The sequence below is a fragment of the Pteropus alecto genome, unplaced genomic scaffold (genome assembly GCF_000325575.1).
Source record: "Pteropus alecto unplaced genomic scaffold, ASM32557v1 scaffold67, whole genome shotgun sequence".
Lineage (NCBI taxonomy): Eukaryota > Metazoa > Chordata > Mammalia > Chiroptera > Pteropodidae > Pteropus > Pteropus alecto.
In genome coordinates this window covers 5,196,524-5,214,084 of record NW_006441061.1, presented here as the reverse complement: position 1 = coordinate 5,214,084, position 17,561 = coordinate 5,196,524, and the positions used below count along the sequence as shown (strand labels likewise).

General features: G+C 61.0%; 1 protein-coding gene across 4 annotated transcripts in view; it reads right to left on the bottom strand.

Moving 5' to 3' along the window:
• Positions 1-2,894: 2,894 nt before the first annotated feature.
• Positions 2,895-17,561, bottom strand: part of USP20 (ubiquitin specific peptidase 20) — a 35,296-nt gene continuing 20,629 nt past the window's right edge. For 3 of the 4 annotated variants that reach the window (XM_015594270.1, XM_006918055.3, XM_015594271.2), the window contains 16 exons: positions 14,925-15,372; positions 14,428-14,568; positions 13,995-14,110; positions 13,548-13,720; positions 12,866-12,960; positions 10,730-10,763; positions 10,480-10,525; positions 9,419-9,599; positions 9,215-9,341; positions 8,660-8,829; positions 8,496-8,577; positions 7,420-7,528; positions 6,367-6,469; positions 5,043-5,114; positions 4,392-4,567; positions 2,895-4,247 (listed from right to left, as the gene is read on the bottom strand). In XM_015594270.1, the coding sequence (XP_015449756.1) occupies positions 4,407-4,567; positions 5,043-5,114; positions 6,367-6,469; positions 7,420-7,528; positions 8,496-8,577; positions 8,660-8,829; positions 9,215-9,341; positions 9,419-9,599; positions 10,480-10,525; positions 10,730-10,763; positions 12,866-12,960; positions 13,548-13,720; positions 13,995-14,110; positions 14,428-14,568; positions 14,925-15,372 (2,058 nt within the window). In that variant the 3' untranslated portion in view covers positions 2,895-4,247; positions 4,392-4,406. Of the gene's footprint in view, positions 4,248-4,391; positions 4,568-5,042; positions 5,115-6,366; positions 6,470-7,419; positions 7,529-8,495; positions 8,578-8,659; positions 8,830-9,214; positions 9,342-9,418; positions 9,600-10,479; positions 10,526-10,729; positions 10,764-12,865; positions 12,961-13,547; positions 13,721-13,994; positions 14,111-14,427; positions 14,569-14,924; positions 15,373-17,561 lie in introns of those variants that run through there. The other variant, XR_003048190.1, reaches the window with a different exon arrangement.

Below are 17,561 nucleotides of genomic sequence, written 5' to 3'. Positions count from 1 at the left end.
ATTGCCTTGGGGAGCTGTGCTGAGAACAGAGACCGCTGGGGAAGCAGGCGGTCACCTCTGTGCCAGCTGGGGAAGCGGTGGTCACCTCGGCAGCAGTTCGCAAATGGCTCTGATTCAGAGCTTGGTCCAGGCTCGGCGCTGGCGGCCGAGTCGCCATGGGGCCAAAACACCGAAATGCTGCCCACTTGTCCCATCTTTACGCACCTACTTGGTTCAAGCATTGAGGAGCGGCGGCGGGGGAACCTGGCGGGCCATATACCTGACCTTTCTGGTGACTGTGGGCCACATGGAGAGAATCTGTTTTCTGGTGGCTCCGAAAGGCCGCCTCTGAAAGACACAGAAACTCTTGACTCAGAGTGTTCGGGGACCCAGCAGACCTGTCCGTCAGGCTCCTCGGGTTGGTCTGTGAAGCACCCGGCCGCCCCACCCGCCGGCCACGCCCACCTGCCGGCGCTCCCAGGCCTGCCAGCTCGGCGCACAGCGGCGGCGGCGCCCCCTAGCGGGAGAGAAGTCAATGCCAGCACGGAAGGACCCGGTCGCTATCAGGGTGACTCGGAAGGAAATGGAAGTGGGCAGAGAGGCAGGGGGTTCGAGTACGCCCTCCCCTTTTTTGATAACGCAAACGGGATTTCTGGAATTGTGAAATCCACGGGACGGCCTGAGATCAAACTGCAGAGGTGGCGGCGTGGATGGGGGCGCGGGAAGGGGCGGGGGAGGCAGGCTCCTAGCTCCGTGGGGATGAACGTCCCTTGTGCCCTGCAGTGAGGGAGCCCAGTCGCTGCCTGTGCCCACCTTCTCCTCCCTGGCCTCTGCTCAACTTTTCCGAGAAGGGGAGGCTGGAAGCCATGCTGCCAATGCCCTCTGAGAATTAAGGTGCAAGGGCTGCAGACTGGCAGTCAGCAGCCACTTTGTGTCAAGAGCTCTTTCTCCAGCGTCGCATCTATCAGGCCCTGATTTAAATGCTTTTCTGTCCAAATGGTATCGTGAGTGACATTTACTTAAATGATCTCCCATTAGCCTGGGACATTGCTGGGCCACAAAAGGTAGAGCAGAGACTGAGAAAGGCCCCCACGTGCCTCTGTCCTCAGAGCCTTGGGGCCAAAAGCTTCGGGAGGAAACGGGGGTTTCCTGCCCCTCCTCTGTCGGGCCCCGGAAGCAGCAGGGGCAGGAAGGACCCCTGGGTCCTGCGGGGTCTGCCCTCACCGTGCGCGTGTTCTCCCACGGCACCAGGCCGAGCCCTGCCCGAGTCTCTGTCCCCAGTGCCGGCTCTCCACACACCCCCTCGTCCAGGCTGCTCGCTGGTGTCAAACCCAAGGGACTGGGGACCGCGCCCCAACATGTCCCCAAGGCAGCTTTCCTGAACATCCGTTGTGCAGAATGCTGACTGCTCTTTCTCATAACTTTTCCCAAGGGTGTTCGAGTTTGTCTCTGCTGGAGGTAAAGCAGGGGCTTCAGGTTCGGAAAGCAGCCAGAGGGAGGTGTGACTCCAAACTACCACTCACTTCCCCGGGGGCTCTCGGGGGCTCCCGGAGGTTCCACATGAGACCCCGTGAGACTGGCAGGTTAACTGACGTTTGCACTGAATTCGAACTACAACGCAGGAAGCTACTCATTTTAGGTGGCTACACCTTGCACATAAATGCACTTCTGATGCAGGCTTGTGAGCAGACGCACAGGCAGATGGGAAGGTTTGCAGGCACTCGGCGCGATTGGCCCACAAACCCCCAGTCTGCAGGGGGTGTCCCTGCTGGAGGAGTCCAGGCCCAGCCTCTCGGGGAGGAGCCAGACTGAGGGGACAGCGTGTGGGAGAGAGAAGACCAGAGGTGGCTTCCTGTCTCCGCTCTGTCTGTGAGGTGACAACCACAGACTCCTATCTTCAGACTCCAGCACCTAAGTTTGGCTGAGCCACTTTAAAGCCTGGCATTTCGAGCGAAAATATAAAGGAAACATTTGAAGGTCAGATGGTACCTATTCCTCTCTCTCCTTCCTGTAGCATAAATGTCTCTAAGCCTCTGAAATCGGTCCTCCAGACAAAGCTTTTCCATTCTCATCGTCCATGTTAAACAACAAAAGCCATTCACAAAACAGGCACCGTGGACTTCCACAGGCACGACCCTCCCAGGTGAGCAAAGCCACAGCACTGCTGGATCACGCACGCGTAGGTGGGACAACTGCCCAGAAGAGGGGGGCTGCAGGAAGTGCAGGCCAGGGGGCGGGGGTGCTGAGCGGGGCCCTCGGGGGCTTCTCTGGCACTGGCGACAGTCCTTACCCGGGGCGGGCACTGTCGCCCGCTTTATCATTGCTGACGTGGAACACTTCTGCACATTCACGTCTGACGGGATCTCACATGTAAGTGTTTAAAGCCATACATAAAAATCTCAAAGCCCTCTCCCCCTCCCGAACCCCAAAAGTATAAACAGAACCACCCACGCCGCAGGGACTATAGCACACTAGCATCACTAAATGCGAGTGGGCTCCCAGCTGTGGACCCCAGTAACTGCGACACTGTGATGGAGGCGTCAGAGGAAAAGGTGCCCTCGGGGAGGCTGAGCGCTGCTCGGTGGCACCAAGCCTGTGGCGCGGTGCCCGGAGTGGCCCAGCCTGTGGACGTGCTGGCCGCGTCCCCCCACCACACGGGCCCCACTCCTCTGGGGCCCTTGGCTGGTCCCGGGAAGGGAAAGGCTGGCGCTGCCCCGTGTTTAAAGGGGCGGGGCCTCCTCTTCTGGCCAGATGCTGTCTGCTTTCAGACAGTCAGGCAAGGCCCCCTCCCGAGTTCGGTCATTTGTAACATCAGTCGCCATGGCTCCACGGCCCCCCATCCCCCAGCAGAGGGCTTCACACTTCCTTCCAGGGACAGAATTAACTGTGGCCAAAGCAGACAACTGCACGGGCTGTAGGGGACGCGTACGGTTTTATTATGACATCCTGCTCACAGACTGGACCGTGCGAACGTGGGGCGAGGTTTCAGCTGCACAGCGGCTGTCTGTGTCACTGCAGGGTGGCGTGTGGCCGCCAGGCTCTGCAGCAGGGTTGCCACTGGCTGCAGCAGCGACGTTCAAAAGACCAGCAAACGTCAACAGATTCCAGCAGCGGCGCGTTCTTGGCTTGTCCTTTGCCCGCCTGCTGCCTCCGTGGGGAAGGAGTCGGATCCGGGCCGAGTGAGATCGCAGACGTGAGCGACACGTTGCAAGGGCTTCAGGGGTTCTGCCAGAACCGCCTGCTGGAACTCCCACGGCGTCTGCTCCCACGGAGCCTGAAGGCCACAGTATTTGGGGGCTTTTGTCCCAGCACCCCTCCCCAACCCCCACATCTGCTTCGGCCCTGACAAGGGGAGCATCTCGCCCCAGCTGTTTCGTCCTGGGCCTTCGGTGCCACTGGTCCCAGCGCCCCAGCAGTGGCCGTGCTCAGCATCCGGAAGACAAAGGCTTCCAAGACCTCCGTGTGACAGCGGCCACACCTCCCAGAGCCAGGTTCCCGGCACGGGGGGACAGTGTTAGGGAGGAAGGGAAGGGCTGTTCCCTAACCAGGCCCGGGAAGCTGCATGAGCAGTGAAGGACAGCGACGCGAGGTATTTGTTTCATCATCCAGTCCCCTAGTGGGGACAAGTCACAGCCAATCCACGGGGCCGGCTCAGTAGCACACGGTGAGAGGGGACCAGCTGCCTCCAGAAACCAACCACCCGCCACGCGCTCTGAGTCCCAGTCTCCAATGAGTCCTTAGTCCGCAGGAAAACCTCTGAGAGCAGCGCGGGATTCGGGAGCCTTTCTGTGACAACGGCGGGAGGTGCGGGGGGGACAGGGGTTTAGTGGGGCCTCGGGAGGAAGTGGCTCGTGACAAGCAGCATCGCCGTCCGGGCGCTCAGCAGTCTGCTCGTCAGCCTCAGTACTACCTGTGGGTCCCGCAGTGCATGCTGGCCCAGGCGCCCAGTGGCAGATGCCTGTCCCAAGGCCACAGACCAACCCAGAGCTCCAGGGACGACAGCTGGGCCTGAGCCAGCAAGAGGGCGGGCCGGGGGACATGACGCCGACGGCAGTGACATGGGCACTGCCAGGACGAAGCCCCGAGTTAACGCCGCAGAGCTCCGGCCGCTCAGAGCAGCCCGGGGTGGGCGTGTTTGCTAGTTCCAGCCTTACTCACTGCGAACCCAACGGCCTCTCTGCCTCTTCACACGGCTGGGCTCCCAAAGCGCTGGCCGCGCTTCCGGGCACAAAACACACCCTCCACAGGGAGGAGGGCAGAGGCGGGGCCTGCGGGGACACCCGGGTCACTTGGTCTGCGGGGGGGCCACTTGAAGGTCCTTCCGAGTGGCCTCATGGAAGGTGTGTGCACGGACACGTTCCTTGGGCACTCGGCACACGAGAGGGGCTCTGGGCAGGGAGGAGGCGACTTACAGACTGGCCGCCAAGTCACACGGCGCGGGTCTCGGCTTCGATTTTCTGCTCCCCGTGTAAGCTCTCCGGGGCCTGGAGCTGGGCCACACTCTGCCGGATGGCGATCTCGGGGCCGCCGCCGTACAGGTGGTGCAGGTAGGCCCAGGTCTCCTCCGAAATCTGCCCGTAGTCGGCACCTGCGGGGCCCAAGAGGCCACTGGGTGGGGCTGGACTGGCCCTGGCCCCTGGGCCCTTGTCCCCTCCATCCCGCAGTCCTGGCAGTGAGGTGTCCGGGAGAGAGGGTGACCACAGGCCTCTGTGTGAAGCTGTCAGTGGAAGTCTCAGAATTTTCCGGTACAATGTCCATTCTCCCAGGAGCCCACAGGGCACATCTCTGGCTGTGCCCCTCGTCTCCCTGGGGTGGGGATCACACGGAGGGCGGGCAGACGGGGCAGACAGAGGGCACTAGAGGGCGAGGTGGGCAGAGGGGCCTGAGGACCCACGCAGAGGCCAAGCACCTTGGCCCTTCTGCTTGGACGCTGGGCTTGGACTTGGGCGGACGGCTCAGACCGACCCAGATGGGCGGCAGGGGGCTCCTGTGACTGGCAGCCAGCGGGGCAGACGGGAGCCTGGCTGATCGGGGAGGCCAGGGCCGGGGCCAGCGACACTCACCCTGCCTCAGCTGGACGTGGCCGCTTCCTTTGAGCTGTGCGATCCTGCTGTTGTCAATGGGCCCAGGGGGCTCTGGAACAGACCCAGACCCAGCTCGGGCTCAGCCCCACTGTGCCGGGGCCTGTGCCAGAGCCCTCCACCCGGTAGGCAGGACCTGGCCTCCAGGTGTGACTCCGACACCTGGGATCCCCGCGTGGCTGCCCTGGGCCCAAGGGGTCAGCGTGAAGTCCTTACATAAGGGCAACGTGCGTGAGGCACCAAATGCTCAGCCACAGAAGTCTGAGGCCAGAAGGGCCTCGCAGAGTCCCCGCACCTGGCAGAGGAGTTTCTAGGGCTCACGCGCTGGTTTCTGACTCTAGCGTGGCGGGGTGGGGCCGTGCCGGTGGACACTGCTCTAGTCTATAATGGCAGTCCCCACCCGCTGAGCACCCTTCCCGTGTGCCCCGGTATCTCACGTAATCCTTGACGACCGTGAGAGACGAGAACTGCTCCCACAGACGGGGGGAGCCACCGCCCACCCCAGGGCTGGCATAAGGCCGAACCAGGACCGCGACTCAGGAGCCAGGTTCGTGGGCACGGCCATGCCGACCGCCCCCACCAGCACTAGGGAGGCCGCGGGTGTCCCTGGCACGCTCGCCACCCAGCGGGGACGAGATGGCAGTGAGACCCAGCCCTGTTTCTGATACCTGGCTTACACTCCGAAAGGCAAATGGCCAGCAGCACATGGAGCCCACGGGCTCTGCCAACCGTGCCAGGCCCCAAGCCCCAGGCTGGGTGCCCGCACATGGGGCTCGGGGGCGGTGAGGGTGGCTACGTGCCGGCCAGGGCGTGGGCTCTGCTGTTTCCTACGAGACTGTGGGGACTCTGGGAGCTGCTTTGTGAGGAGCCTGCTCCCACCCCAGTAAATCAGGGGTCAGAGGACTCGGTGTCTTAGTCCTCCCCTAAGAGTCTGAAGCTATCTGTTAACTAAAATCTATGTAGCGCAACGGAATGCCCGGAGGGAAGGGCTGGGCGGGCAGCCACCCCCGGGCGTTGGCCGGGAGAGGACAGGGGAAGGGCCGAGTAAGCTGGCCCTGTGTCTGCTGCTCTGGGCAGTGGCCTGGCCCGAGGTGGGGACAGCCGGGGGAGCACCTGCGTTCTCTGCCATTCACCCAAAGGGGAGGCACCAAAACCTGCTGGCCAGGAACAGACCCTGGGCGCCCCGCTGGGGTTCAGGGCCACCGCCCGGCTCCCCATCCTGAGACGTTCCCAGCAGAGGCACAGCCCAAGACCCTCCTGGTGGGGGGCGTGCCAGGCACAGTGCCGGGGCCCCTGCTCCACTCACCGCTGTCCTTGCCCTTGACAAAGGCCTCCCACTCGCGGAACCACTGCATGCTGATGCAGTAGATGACGCCGGGGGACTCCTCGGCCTGGAAGGCCTTGTTCAGCTGGGCCGGCGGCGCGCAGAGGGGAGCAAAGGGGACGGTCAGCACGAATATCCCAGCCCCTGGCACTCGGCACCCTGACTCCCACGCACCGCCAGGACTCCGGGCGCCCGAAACTCACAACGCCGGACGAGTTCAAAGAAAACAAACGTTTCCCACGCCCCCTCCCCGCCCCACTCGCACGGCTGCTGCTAACGTTCTGGTGGATCTCTTCCCCGTAACTTTTTAAAAACTCAGCCGAGATGACATGGTCAATGCTGTTTCCCCTTCTTCATAGAACTAGCTCACTCATGAACTGTCCTGATCATATTGTGTCTCAGTGGCCGCAAAGCACGGTGTCCTTGGGCGTCCTCTACCCAAACCTCTACTGCTAAATGACAAATGGTCCCCACGTCCCCCGGGGGGGTGGGCGCGGGGTGTGAGCCGGGGCCTCCGTCCTCACACACCCCCGTCTCCGCTGCGGAAGTCCCTTTCCTAAATGCATCGTGCTGGGTCCTGTTTTGCAATTGGCTTTTGTTCACTGAACACACCTTCTCGTGCCAGTCTGAAGTGCCCCGTGGTTCTCAAAAGGCCTGTGGGGACACCTGCCAGTGTCTGGAGGTAATTTTGGTTGTCACCGGCATTGAGCAGATAGAAGCTGGGGATGCTGCTCAACACCCTACAAACCGTGACAGCCCCCAGGACGGAGAACCGTCCAGCCCCAAACCACAGCGCCCTATTCCTTAGCACAGCTCAATAGTACGGCCAGTGGGTGGACCTCGACTCACCCAGCCCGACCCCTTCTGTCAGTGAAACTTTAACCATCTGGCTGGACCTGTGGCCAGGCCGATCTCCCACAGAACACGCCCTCCAAACAGAGCCTGACACCACGCGGTTCTTTCGTCTTCGAGTCCTCACGTTCCCGGCAGAGGCTGGAAGCCCGGCTCTGCCGTGCCACCCCCAGCTGCACGCACCTTGATGAAGGTGTCGATCTCGACCCGCCTGCGCTTGGCCAGCGCCTCGATCTCCACCTGGCAGATGGAGCACACGTACAGATGGTTCACGGCGGGGCCGCCCCCAAACCTGGGGAGGCAGAGAGAGACACACACGGGCCCTGAGGGGTGGTCCCGTCAGGCACCCGCTGGGCTCCCCTTGGCGCCCTGGCCGGGGCCCGCTGACCTGTCTTCCTCACTAGACCAGTGAGGGCGCCTGCCTGCCACCATGCCCATGCTGCTCAGCAGAGTGCCGGCTGCAGGGCCCTGCATCTCAAATCTGCTTAACAGCCAAGGGACGGACTCACATCCTCGCTTCCTCTACTGGCTACTGGGCAGGAGGGTGGCCGAGAGCCCACAAAGCCAGACCCTGAGGACGACGTTAAAGGAAGGCTGCAGGTCCTTCTGCAGGTGGGACCCACGGGATTTGGGGTGCATCTTACTCTGGGGTTCTGACAGGCCCACCAGCTCTGCGCCTGACCTGCAAGTGGACGGAGCAAAGCCAGTCCAACGAGAGGCCAGGGCAGCCGCAGCTTCTTGGCCCCTCCTTCTCCACCCGGCTGGCCACCCCTGTCCGCAGCACGTCCTGCCTGCCCAGCGGCAGAGAGACCCGGGCCTAGGCAGGTGCTCGACAAGAGAGCCACACGTTCTTGCCTTGATGGACTTGAACGTGGAAGGCTCCGGGCAGCACAAGCCCAAGGCCACCTGAGCTAGACATGGGGTGGGGGAGAGATGCTGGCCAGACCGCCCTGCAGCCAGCACCCCCAGGACGTGAGAGGGGCCAATACGCGCACTTTCGCTTAGGCGGGTTTTCTGCGCCTGGGCACGGTGAGCGTCCACCTGCGTGCCCACAGATGCCATGTGTCTTTTTCGGTGCAGACAGAGACGCGAGGGAGGCCCCCGCCACTGCTTCAGTGCGTCTGCCGCCGGAGCAGAGGGCCGCGTGCGGGCATGGTGGCGGCACCCTCCCCGTCTTCCTCTGCTGCTCAGCTGAGTGCTGGCCTGGACAGGGGGGGGGCAGGCTGGCCTTCCGGAAGAGGCTGGCCACAGCACCTTACCTGTTGTACAGGTACTCCCAGACGTCCTGCGGCAGGATCACCACCAGGTCGTCGATGTAATGGTACTTGTTGGGCGGGATGCCTGCGGAGGAAGGCGCAGGGAGGGACAGGTGGGGGCTCGGCCGGCCCACCCCACACGCGGGCCACAGAGAAGGCTCCCTCACCTCCGTGGGAGCACAGGAAGGTGTAGTTGGTGATGGGCCCCGGCTCGGCAAAGGTGTTGAACTTGTTGAGCCATTCTCGGGACACGTAGAACCTCAGCAGGCTGGTCTCCCGCTTGGCGGCCAGCGACACCACCTGCTGCCGCTCCCGCACCGCCTCCTCGCTGCTCTTCCTGGGGCGGGGGCGGGGGAGACGTAGGAGCAGCTGTGCCTGGGCTCCCTGCCGTGCTGGGGGACCGGCCACACCCTGTCCAGGGGTGTGTCCAGAGCCGCCCCACCTCCGGAACCCCTCGGCAGCCCCGCCGCTCCTGCCAGAGTTCTGGCTGCCATCACCTCGCAGGAGGACGCCTCTCACAGGAGGACTAAACCCGACCCCTTGAGTTTCTATCAGCCAGAAGACTCTTTCTTAAAGACTCAAACCCTTACCCTGGGTCTTAAAACACTCTAGGCTCCAGCACCCACGACGCACCCCGAGTCAAGCCCTGAGGAGCAGGACGTCCAGGCTGCGGGTCACCAGACCCAGGCCCCCACACCCTGGCCACCTGCCGAGGGGCACACCTGTAGAAGAGGACATAGGCCTCAGCACTCTGCACCACCGTCTCGTGGACCTTGGTGACATACTGGTCATCGAACTCATACCACTGCCCGTTGATCACGTTCTGGCAGTAGGCGATGTAGTGGCCACCTGCGGAGGGAGGGGCCGGCTGGTTACAGATGCCCTAGGCGCCGGGGCCGGGGCCAGGGCGGGGTGGCCAGACTCACTGCCTGCCGTGCCGTGGTGGCAGATGACCGAGAGGAGGTCGTAGGTGGAGATCTGGGACGTGCACTCCTTGGCGAGGAAGGGGCGCAGGTCAAGTCCCTCAAGGGGGAAGGACACGTGGCTGCTGATTTTGAACGAATACATCACCTCATGCCGAAAGCGTTTCAAATGAATGCACAGGATCTGGGGGGAGGGGCACGTCAGTCATTCCAGGGCTGGCCAGGGCCCTGTGACCCCAGTAATCTGACAGGGACCTTGAGGCAGGGCTCTGGGACACTGACTAGCCTGCCGTTTGACCCACTCAGGTCTTGATGTCCAGGAGGAAACAAGAAACCCAGCGGCAAGAGCGTTCCCGAGGCCCAGGCCTGTGGATGGCGCCCCCACCGACCACGTCTGAACGCACGGAGGAGCTCGGCGTGGGGGCCGAGGCGGGCAGACGCGACGTGGGGCTGAGCTGCACAAGAAGCTCAAGTTCACCCTCCAAAGAACCCCGACGACCAGTTCTGTTGGCTCCGACTTTGAGAAGGCCTGTCCACACAGCCTTCCCTCGCCCGCTGGCACCGTCCCGGGCACCGCGCCTTGGGCCACACTCCTGCTCCAGCCACACCGGCCTTCCGTGGCTCGGCCGAGCCTGTTCCCGCTTCGGGGTTTTGCCCACTGTTCCTTCCGACTCTCCCTCCACAAGGCAACGCCAGGCTACATCCCCGGGGCTCACTCAGACGCCACCTCCTCAGAAAGGCCTTCCCTGACACCCCATGGCCAGGTCCCCTCCCCTCAGAGCCACCTATTCTAGGTCATACCCTCGGCGCCTCCTACACCCGCCTCACGGTGACAAAGGAGCTGAGGCCACGGGAGAGAGCGCGCCAGGTTACGAATTGAAAAACGAGCCCTGTCCGTCTGCCAGACCCTCCCAGGAGGCCTCTCGGCCCCAGCGGTGGCTTCTCCACGGGCCTCTGCAGCTCAGAAGCTCCCGAGTCGGGGAGGGCTTGGCCTCTGCCGCATGCCGCCACAGTCAGCATGGAGAGGCCCTGGTGGCCAGAGGGGCGGGGGCTGCTCCGCTCACCTCCGGCAGCCGCAGGACCTTACAGTACTTCACGCCATTCCGCAGCCTGCGGGGAGAGAGCAGGACAGACTCGGTGCGTGCCCCAGTGTGGCGGCCAAGGGGCCGGCTGAGCACCCCTCCCACCCAGACGCCTCTGCGAGGTCAGGATCAAACTCTCTGGGGAACCCATGCAAAGTACATGGAACACAGACGGACCACAGAGGCTGGAAACGGGACACTGGGGAGAAGCCCCCAGAAGGCACACACTTACTTTTTACACCGTTCACAGCTATACATGTTGTCGCCTAGGGCAGTAAAATAGAGACGAAGGTTAGCGGGGATGGGGAGTGGGGAGAAGTGCATGTAACGATTCACGCTTACGAATAAAACCACAGTGCGCTGCCTACGACAGACTTACTTTAGCTCGAAGGACACGCACGGGCTGAAAGGGAAGGGACGGATAAAGAGATCACGTGCGAATGGCAAGCAAGAGCGAGCAGGAGCACGACACTTATACCAGATAAAACAGACTTTCAGTCAAAATCAGCCGCAAGGGACGAGGGTCACTATACAGTGACCGAGGGGACGGCGGTTCATCCAGAGGGTGTAGCCATTGTAAAGTACATAAACGCTCGATAGTGGAGCATCTAAATATTTAAAGCAACAGTAATGATGATGAAGGGAGAAGTAGACAGCAATACAATAATCGTAGGGGCTTCAATACTCCACTTTCAGCACTGGATGGAGCATCAGTCAGGGAACAGCAGCCCCGAATAACACTACAGATCAAACCGACCCAAGAGACACGCGCAGAGCACTCCACCCAACGGCGCCAGGATACACATCGTTCGCACAAGCACCCGGAACGCTCTCCACAACGGATCACAAAGCAAGCCTTAACAAGTTTCAGAGCACGGAAATCACATCTAGTATCTTTTCCAACCACAACGGTTTGAAACTAGAAAGCAATAATAAAAGGAAAAACTAACAAATCCATAAACATGTGGAAATCGAACAACACACTCTTGAATGACAAATGGGTCAAAGAAGAAATCAAGAGGGGAATCAGAAAGTATCCTGAGACAAATGAAAATAAAAATACAACACACCAGCGCTTACGGGACGCAGCAAAAGCAGTTCTAAGGGTGAATTGATAGCAATAAACGCCTACGTTAAGAGAAAAGAAAGATCTCAAAGAAACAGCCTCACTTTACACCTCAAGGAATTGAAAAAAGAATAAACTGAGCCCAAGGTTAGCAGAAGGAAGGAAATAACGAAGATTAGAGCAGAAGCTAATGAAACACACTAGAAAGACAATAGGGAGAAAAGTCAAAACTAAGAGCCGCTTTTTTGTAAAGATAAACAAAATTGACAAACCTCTAGCTAGATTAACTGAGGATAAAAAAAAAGACTCAAATAAACATTATAAATGAAAGAGGAAAACACAGAAATATAAAAGATCACGAGAGACCACTATGACCAATTATACATTAAAAAAATGGATAACCTAGAAGAAATGGGTAAATTCCTAGAAACATACAACCTAGCAAGACTGAATGATGAAGAAACAGAAAATCTGAACCAACCGATAATGACTAAGATGATTGAAGTAGTAACAAAAAACCTCCCAACAAACAAAAGCCAACGGGATTTCACTGGTGAATTCCACCAAAAAACTAAAGAGAAGAGAGCACTCCCAAACTAACTTCATGAGGCCAGAGCCACATGAGCACACTACGAGGAAAGACAACTACAGGCCAATATCCCTGATGAATAGATGGGAAGATTCTCCACAAAATTCTAGCCAATCGAATTCAACGGCGCGTTTAAATGATCGCACGCCACAATCGAGTGGGATTTATCTCTGGGATACAAGGATGGTTCAACATATGCAAATCAATAAACGTGATATACAGCACATAAATATAACGAAGGATGAAAATCACACGATCCTCTCGAATGCAGAAAAACCATTTGACAAATTTCGATATCCATCTTTTCACGATGGAAGATCTCATATTGGGCGTAGAAAGAACACGCCTCAGTACAATACGGGCCATATGTGACAAGCCCACAGCTAACCTCATCCTCAGCTATTCGACATAGTACGGAAAGTCCTCACCAGGAAAAGAGGAAAAGGGCAGGAATGGGAAATTTCAAAATAGGAAATACTAATAACCAATACGTGAGCGAAAAAAAGGTTTGAGCTCATCAATAATCAAGGACGTGAAAAATTAAAGCACGACCTTCCTCTTGTCCACCAAATCAGTAAGAGAAGAAAAGCAGCTGAACCCCTCAGAGCTACGAGGTGGTGACTTGGGGAACATTTGGTCCCCTGGCAGGCAGGGCTGGGTCACTGACAGTGAGTGGACCAGCAAGCCCACCCCAGCCAGCTCGGCCCACTCACCCTTCAGCTCATCAGCAGCGAAGAAGGCGGCGAGGCAGTCTTCCAGGGTGACGACTGGCCCCCAAAACCAGCTGGGGGTACAGGATACCACGAACCTATGGAGACAGAAGGGGGTGGTGGGAGAGCTGCCGGGGCCTGGGTGAGGGCAAGCTGTGGGGCGTGTGGGCTGGGGTCTGCTCCAGCCCACAGAGGCAGGTTGGCCCAGTGGGTGGAGAGGGCAGAGGTCTGGAGCCAGACACCCAGGGCCACCAGCCAGCAGCTCGGTGTCCTTGGGAGAGGGACGTCATCTGTCCCTGAGCCTCGCCCTCCTCATCTGAGAAGGGGCCCTGACCACACTGGCCGTCCTCTGGGTAGTCAGGTTCCCACCCGGCAGGTACAGCAGGCACCGTGGCACCGCCGGGGCTGCAGAAACCGCCCACTGCCCTCCAGCTGCACCCCCCGCCCAGCTGCCTCTCGGTCACTCCACTCGCCTTCCGAGGGCCCGCCCAATCCAGGCCATCCCAGGGTGGACCTCCCCCGCTCCCCCGCTGAGCTAACCCCACACATCCTTCAGCCTCACACTCCCTCTGGACCTGCCCTCATCCCTGCAAACACGCGTGCTTTCCCGTTTAAGTCTGTCGCCTGCCCTAAAAAGGCTGGGCCAGGGTGGTCTTGTGTCTCTGGTGGGCGGACGGGGACATACCTTCGAATATACTCCACGATGAAGGCAAGCCAGCCCTGGGCGGCGTAGCTGTCCCCGCAGGCACCTGACTTGGCTGGCACGTTCTGGTAGATGGCCGAGTGGAGCTTGGCCAGGTCCTCCTTGCCAGGAATGGGCAGTGACAGGTCCTGGAATGTCTCTACCGTAGTGGATACCTGTGGGGTTAAAGGTCAGCCTCGGTCTCCACCTTCCACGGTCCTGCCCTGCCAGACCCAGCAGAGTCAGTACCCTGAATCCCAGCTACCAGCTGGCGGGGGTGGGGCAGGAGGCCTGCTCCCCAACCCTTGGACACGGAAGACCTGCAACCGGGGCCCTCCCCCTAGGGAAAGGCAGGGGTGCGAGGTGGAGAACCCATCTCCCGCCTCTAATCCCGGTGAGCACACCGAGGCTGCTGAAACCCGAATGTCCCTCCGCAGCCCAGGCACCTACCCGGTCACAGGTGAGACACTGCACGAGGCTGAGGATGGAGCCGTCGAAGATGTCGGAGATGACGCTGCGGTAGCGCTGCTCCTTCCGCCGCCGGCTGCCGGCGCTCGGCACCTGGGCTGGGGGCAGAGCACAGGGCTGGGCCTGCGGAGGGGCGGGCCTGGGGCCTGCCTGGCCAGGACAAGGGTCAGGTCTACGTGAGTCATGTGGCTGGGGATGCAATTCGGCTGCTGGGGCCTCGGGCATGGTCTGTAAGATGGGGCTCCCCCAGCGCACCCAGTGGTGTGAGGGGGGTTCAAGGCGCGGTGTGAGGAGCACACGGCACAGCCGCTGGCACTGGGAGCTCGACAATGGCAGCCGCGGACCCTCAGTCCCGGCCCCGAGCCCCATGTGAGGAGGCCCCGCTGACCCGCTCGCCCTGCCCGGCCCTGCGAACCTTTCTTGAGCACATACGATGGCCCCAGCCTCACGGGGCTCGCGCGCGCAGGGCTGCTGGCCAGCTTGGCGTGGCCCTCGTGGTGGTGCACGGGGCTGCAGGGGCGAGAGGCGCTGCGCATGTGGGCCTCGTTGTCCGGCTCTAGGGGCAGAAGGGGACCGTGCTGGACCAGGGCAGCCAAGCCAGCTCTGGGGCCCGGCCAGGGAGAAGACCGCCAACTCCTCGTGACAGGGATGAGGCCCGCGCCCACCGTGTGTCCCCAGTGCCCGCCCGGCCCACGCACTTCGGCTTCGGGCAGAGGGCTCAGGGCGCCAGCACGGCCACGAACCCCACTCCAGCAACATCAGCTCAGAGAGTCTGGACACATCCGTCCCGTCTCCGCCCTGGAAGCTGGGTCTCATGGCAGGAAGCCCCCCGGGGAGGTGGGGGAGCTGGGCGGGCCACTGCGTGTTGGCGCCCAGCAGGGTCCATGCTGGACAGACAGGGCTGTCGGGTACCTGGCGTCCGGCAGGGACTGGTGGACCGCGGGGACGGGGGCTGAGCCTCGGCGGGCTGGGGGACGAGGGCGGCCATGGCGGTGTCCACGTCGGCGTCCTCGTCCACTTGCTCCGAGCTCGTGCGCTGCTGGCCCCAGGAGAACTTGCGGTCCTTCCTCCGCTCCTTCTCGGAGATGGCGCGGCCCGCCTCGTCGGGGCTCAGCAGCTCCGTCTCGGCCTGCGAGCTGCTCCCGCCACGGCCCTGCCCGTCGCCCTCGCCCCGGTCGCTGCTCGAGTCGCAGGACAGGAACTCGTCCTCGGATGGGCTCCGGTCACCCTCCCGCTTGTCGTCCGAGTCGCTGGAGTCTGAGTCCCGAGCCTCCGTCAGCGTCGCCGCTGCCATCACCACCGGCTCCTTGAGCTCCTCGTGCAGCTGGTCCATCAAGCAGCGCAGGAACTCCTGGGTGTCCTGGAACCGGGGGCTGCGTCAACTGGGCTCTCCCTGGGGGGCGGGGAGCCCGCCCCCACAGCGCCGCTGCCCACCAGGCCCCTGGTCGCTTCGGCTGCCGGGCCCTCGCTGGCGCCCTGTGGAGGTGCACCCGCCAAGCCCTCGCAGTGGCCTCCATGGCAGTTCTGTCCTAACCCCCTTTCTGCTGAGCACACCGAGGTGCAGAGAGGCTGAGGGACCGCTCCCGGCTGTAAGCGGGCAGACCGAGGTCCATCTGACACTGTAGCTCATGCTCTTCACCTCCTGTAGCCCTGCTTCCTGCTCAGCGTGGGAGAGAGCAGAGACATCACATGCAGCCACTAATGTCGCCTTGCTCCCTGAAGGAGGGGACACCGGGGGCAGGAAGGGAGCCCGCGGAAGGTGTGCACTGGAGGAGTGCGCACGCGAGGGCGCCGCAGAGTTCTGCAGGGACCAACGCCCCCTGCAGGCCGGGTGGTCTGCGTCCTCCCCCTGCCTCTGGTCCTCCCTGCGCTCAGTCCTTCTGCCAGGACCTGGGGCGTGAGTACTGGTTCTGCAGGCGGAAGGTCACCTGCCTGCAGACCTGCGCATGACCTGGACTAAGCTGCCGCTTCAGGTCTCAAATCACAGCAGTGACACTTCTATTCTGACTAGTCTGTGACTAGGTCACCAACCCAGCAGGAAGTGAGGGCAGCGAGGCCTCGGGCTCAGCCTGCCCACTGAGCCGAGAGCAGCACACACCATACAGGAGGTGCTTTAAAAGGTCTGAAGACAGTCATGGCAGCTGATCTCCGACGGCTGGACGCAGTTGCTGCCGTGCTGAGCCACTGGACTCAAAGTCTAGTTCTGTCCCTCACAGTTCCTGACCCAGATGTCAGAAGCAGCCTCCTCCCGCACCGCCTGGCCCAACTCCTGACCCACACGAGGCGGGCCTCCCGCAGTGGCCAGACCCAGTCGCGCACTCGAAGCCTCACGTCGGACACGGGGAGGGGGCCTCGTCCTCCCCATTCTAGAGGAGGGGAGGGCGGGCTCTGGCTGCATTCCCTCAGGACAAATGCCAAACTCGAAGACCAGAGAAATGAACCGCCCGCTTATCTCACAGCATGGCGACAGGAGAGGAGATGTGTGTCCTGAGTCGGGGGTCACTGAAAGGTTCCTTTAAGAAAGAGGCCGTCGACATGCCGTCTACTTTTTTCCTGGTTTTTCCTCTTAACAAAAGGACTCTGTGCTCGTTGCTAAAATCTCAAGCCATGTGGAAGCATGACAGCATCCTCTGGTCACCAAAGGGCCCACAGCTGCATCTGCGCTTCAGACTCAGAAATGTCCTCTGCTAAATCCAAGGACCACAGAACGAAGCTTCTGGAGTCCAGGTGGATGTGAGGCAGCAGCGGAGGGGCCCTGCCCCACGGGGTCCTCACGGAGCGCCGAGGGCCGGCAAAGCGCCTCGCATAGGATGAGGGTAGGGACAGCTCGGCCAGGCCTGAGTCTCACCCCTACCGCTGTGCGCTGTGTGACCTGAGAGAGCTGTAGAACCTCTCTGAGCCTCAGCTCCTTACCTATAACACGGGGTGATGACAGGGCCCACTATAAGAGTTCTGTGACAATAACCAAGGCTGTACCTATGTGGCAGGTAGTGACCAAGTAATCAACAGTGGATGGCAGATTTTGATCACTGTGTAGACATTACTGCTCTCCAGAAAGGGCGGTGTCCTGGCAGCGCTGGGCTTCTCAGCCAGCAGCCTGCCATTCATCCCACTGAGGGTGTGAGCAGAGAAACGCCCAGCAGCCCGCACCGGGAAGGGATGGGGTGGGATGCAGCGAAGGCATCCTTCCCTCACGTGACCACCGCCCCGCTCCTGGCCCCCACGCTCAGGCAGCAGAAATGCCAAGCCAGACAGGTCCAGCTCCACCCGCAAGCCCAGCAGTGAAGCCCCAGCAATGTGACAGTCTGAGGCAGGGACCTGAACCAGGTTTGGGGCTGGGGTATGCATGTGGCTGCATCTTGGTCCCATGATTTTATGCAGAGTTCTCTAGATTTACAAAACTTGTAATCAAACGTTTAACAAAAGTGAAATTCTGCCTGTGGTTTGGAAAACGAGAAGGCACGTGCTATTTTGAATACAGTGCCGAGACACGCAGACTCTGGCGTTAGGCTGCCCGAGGTCAAACTTCCCCTCCGCCAGCCGTGTGAC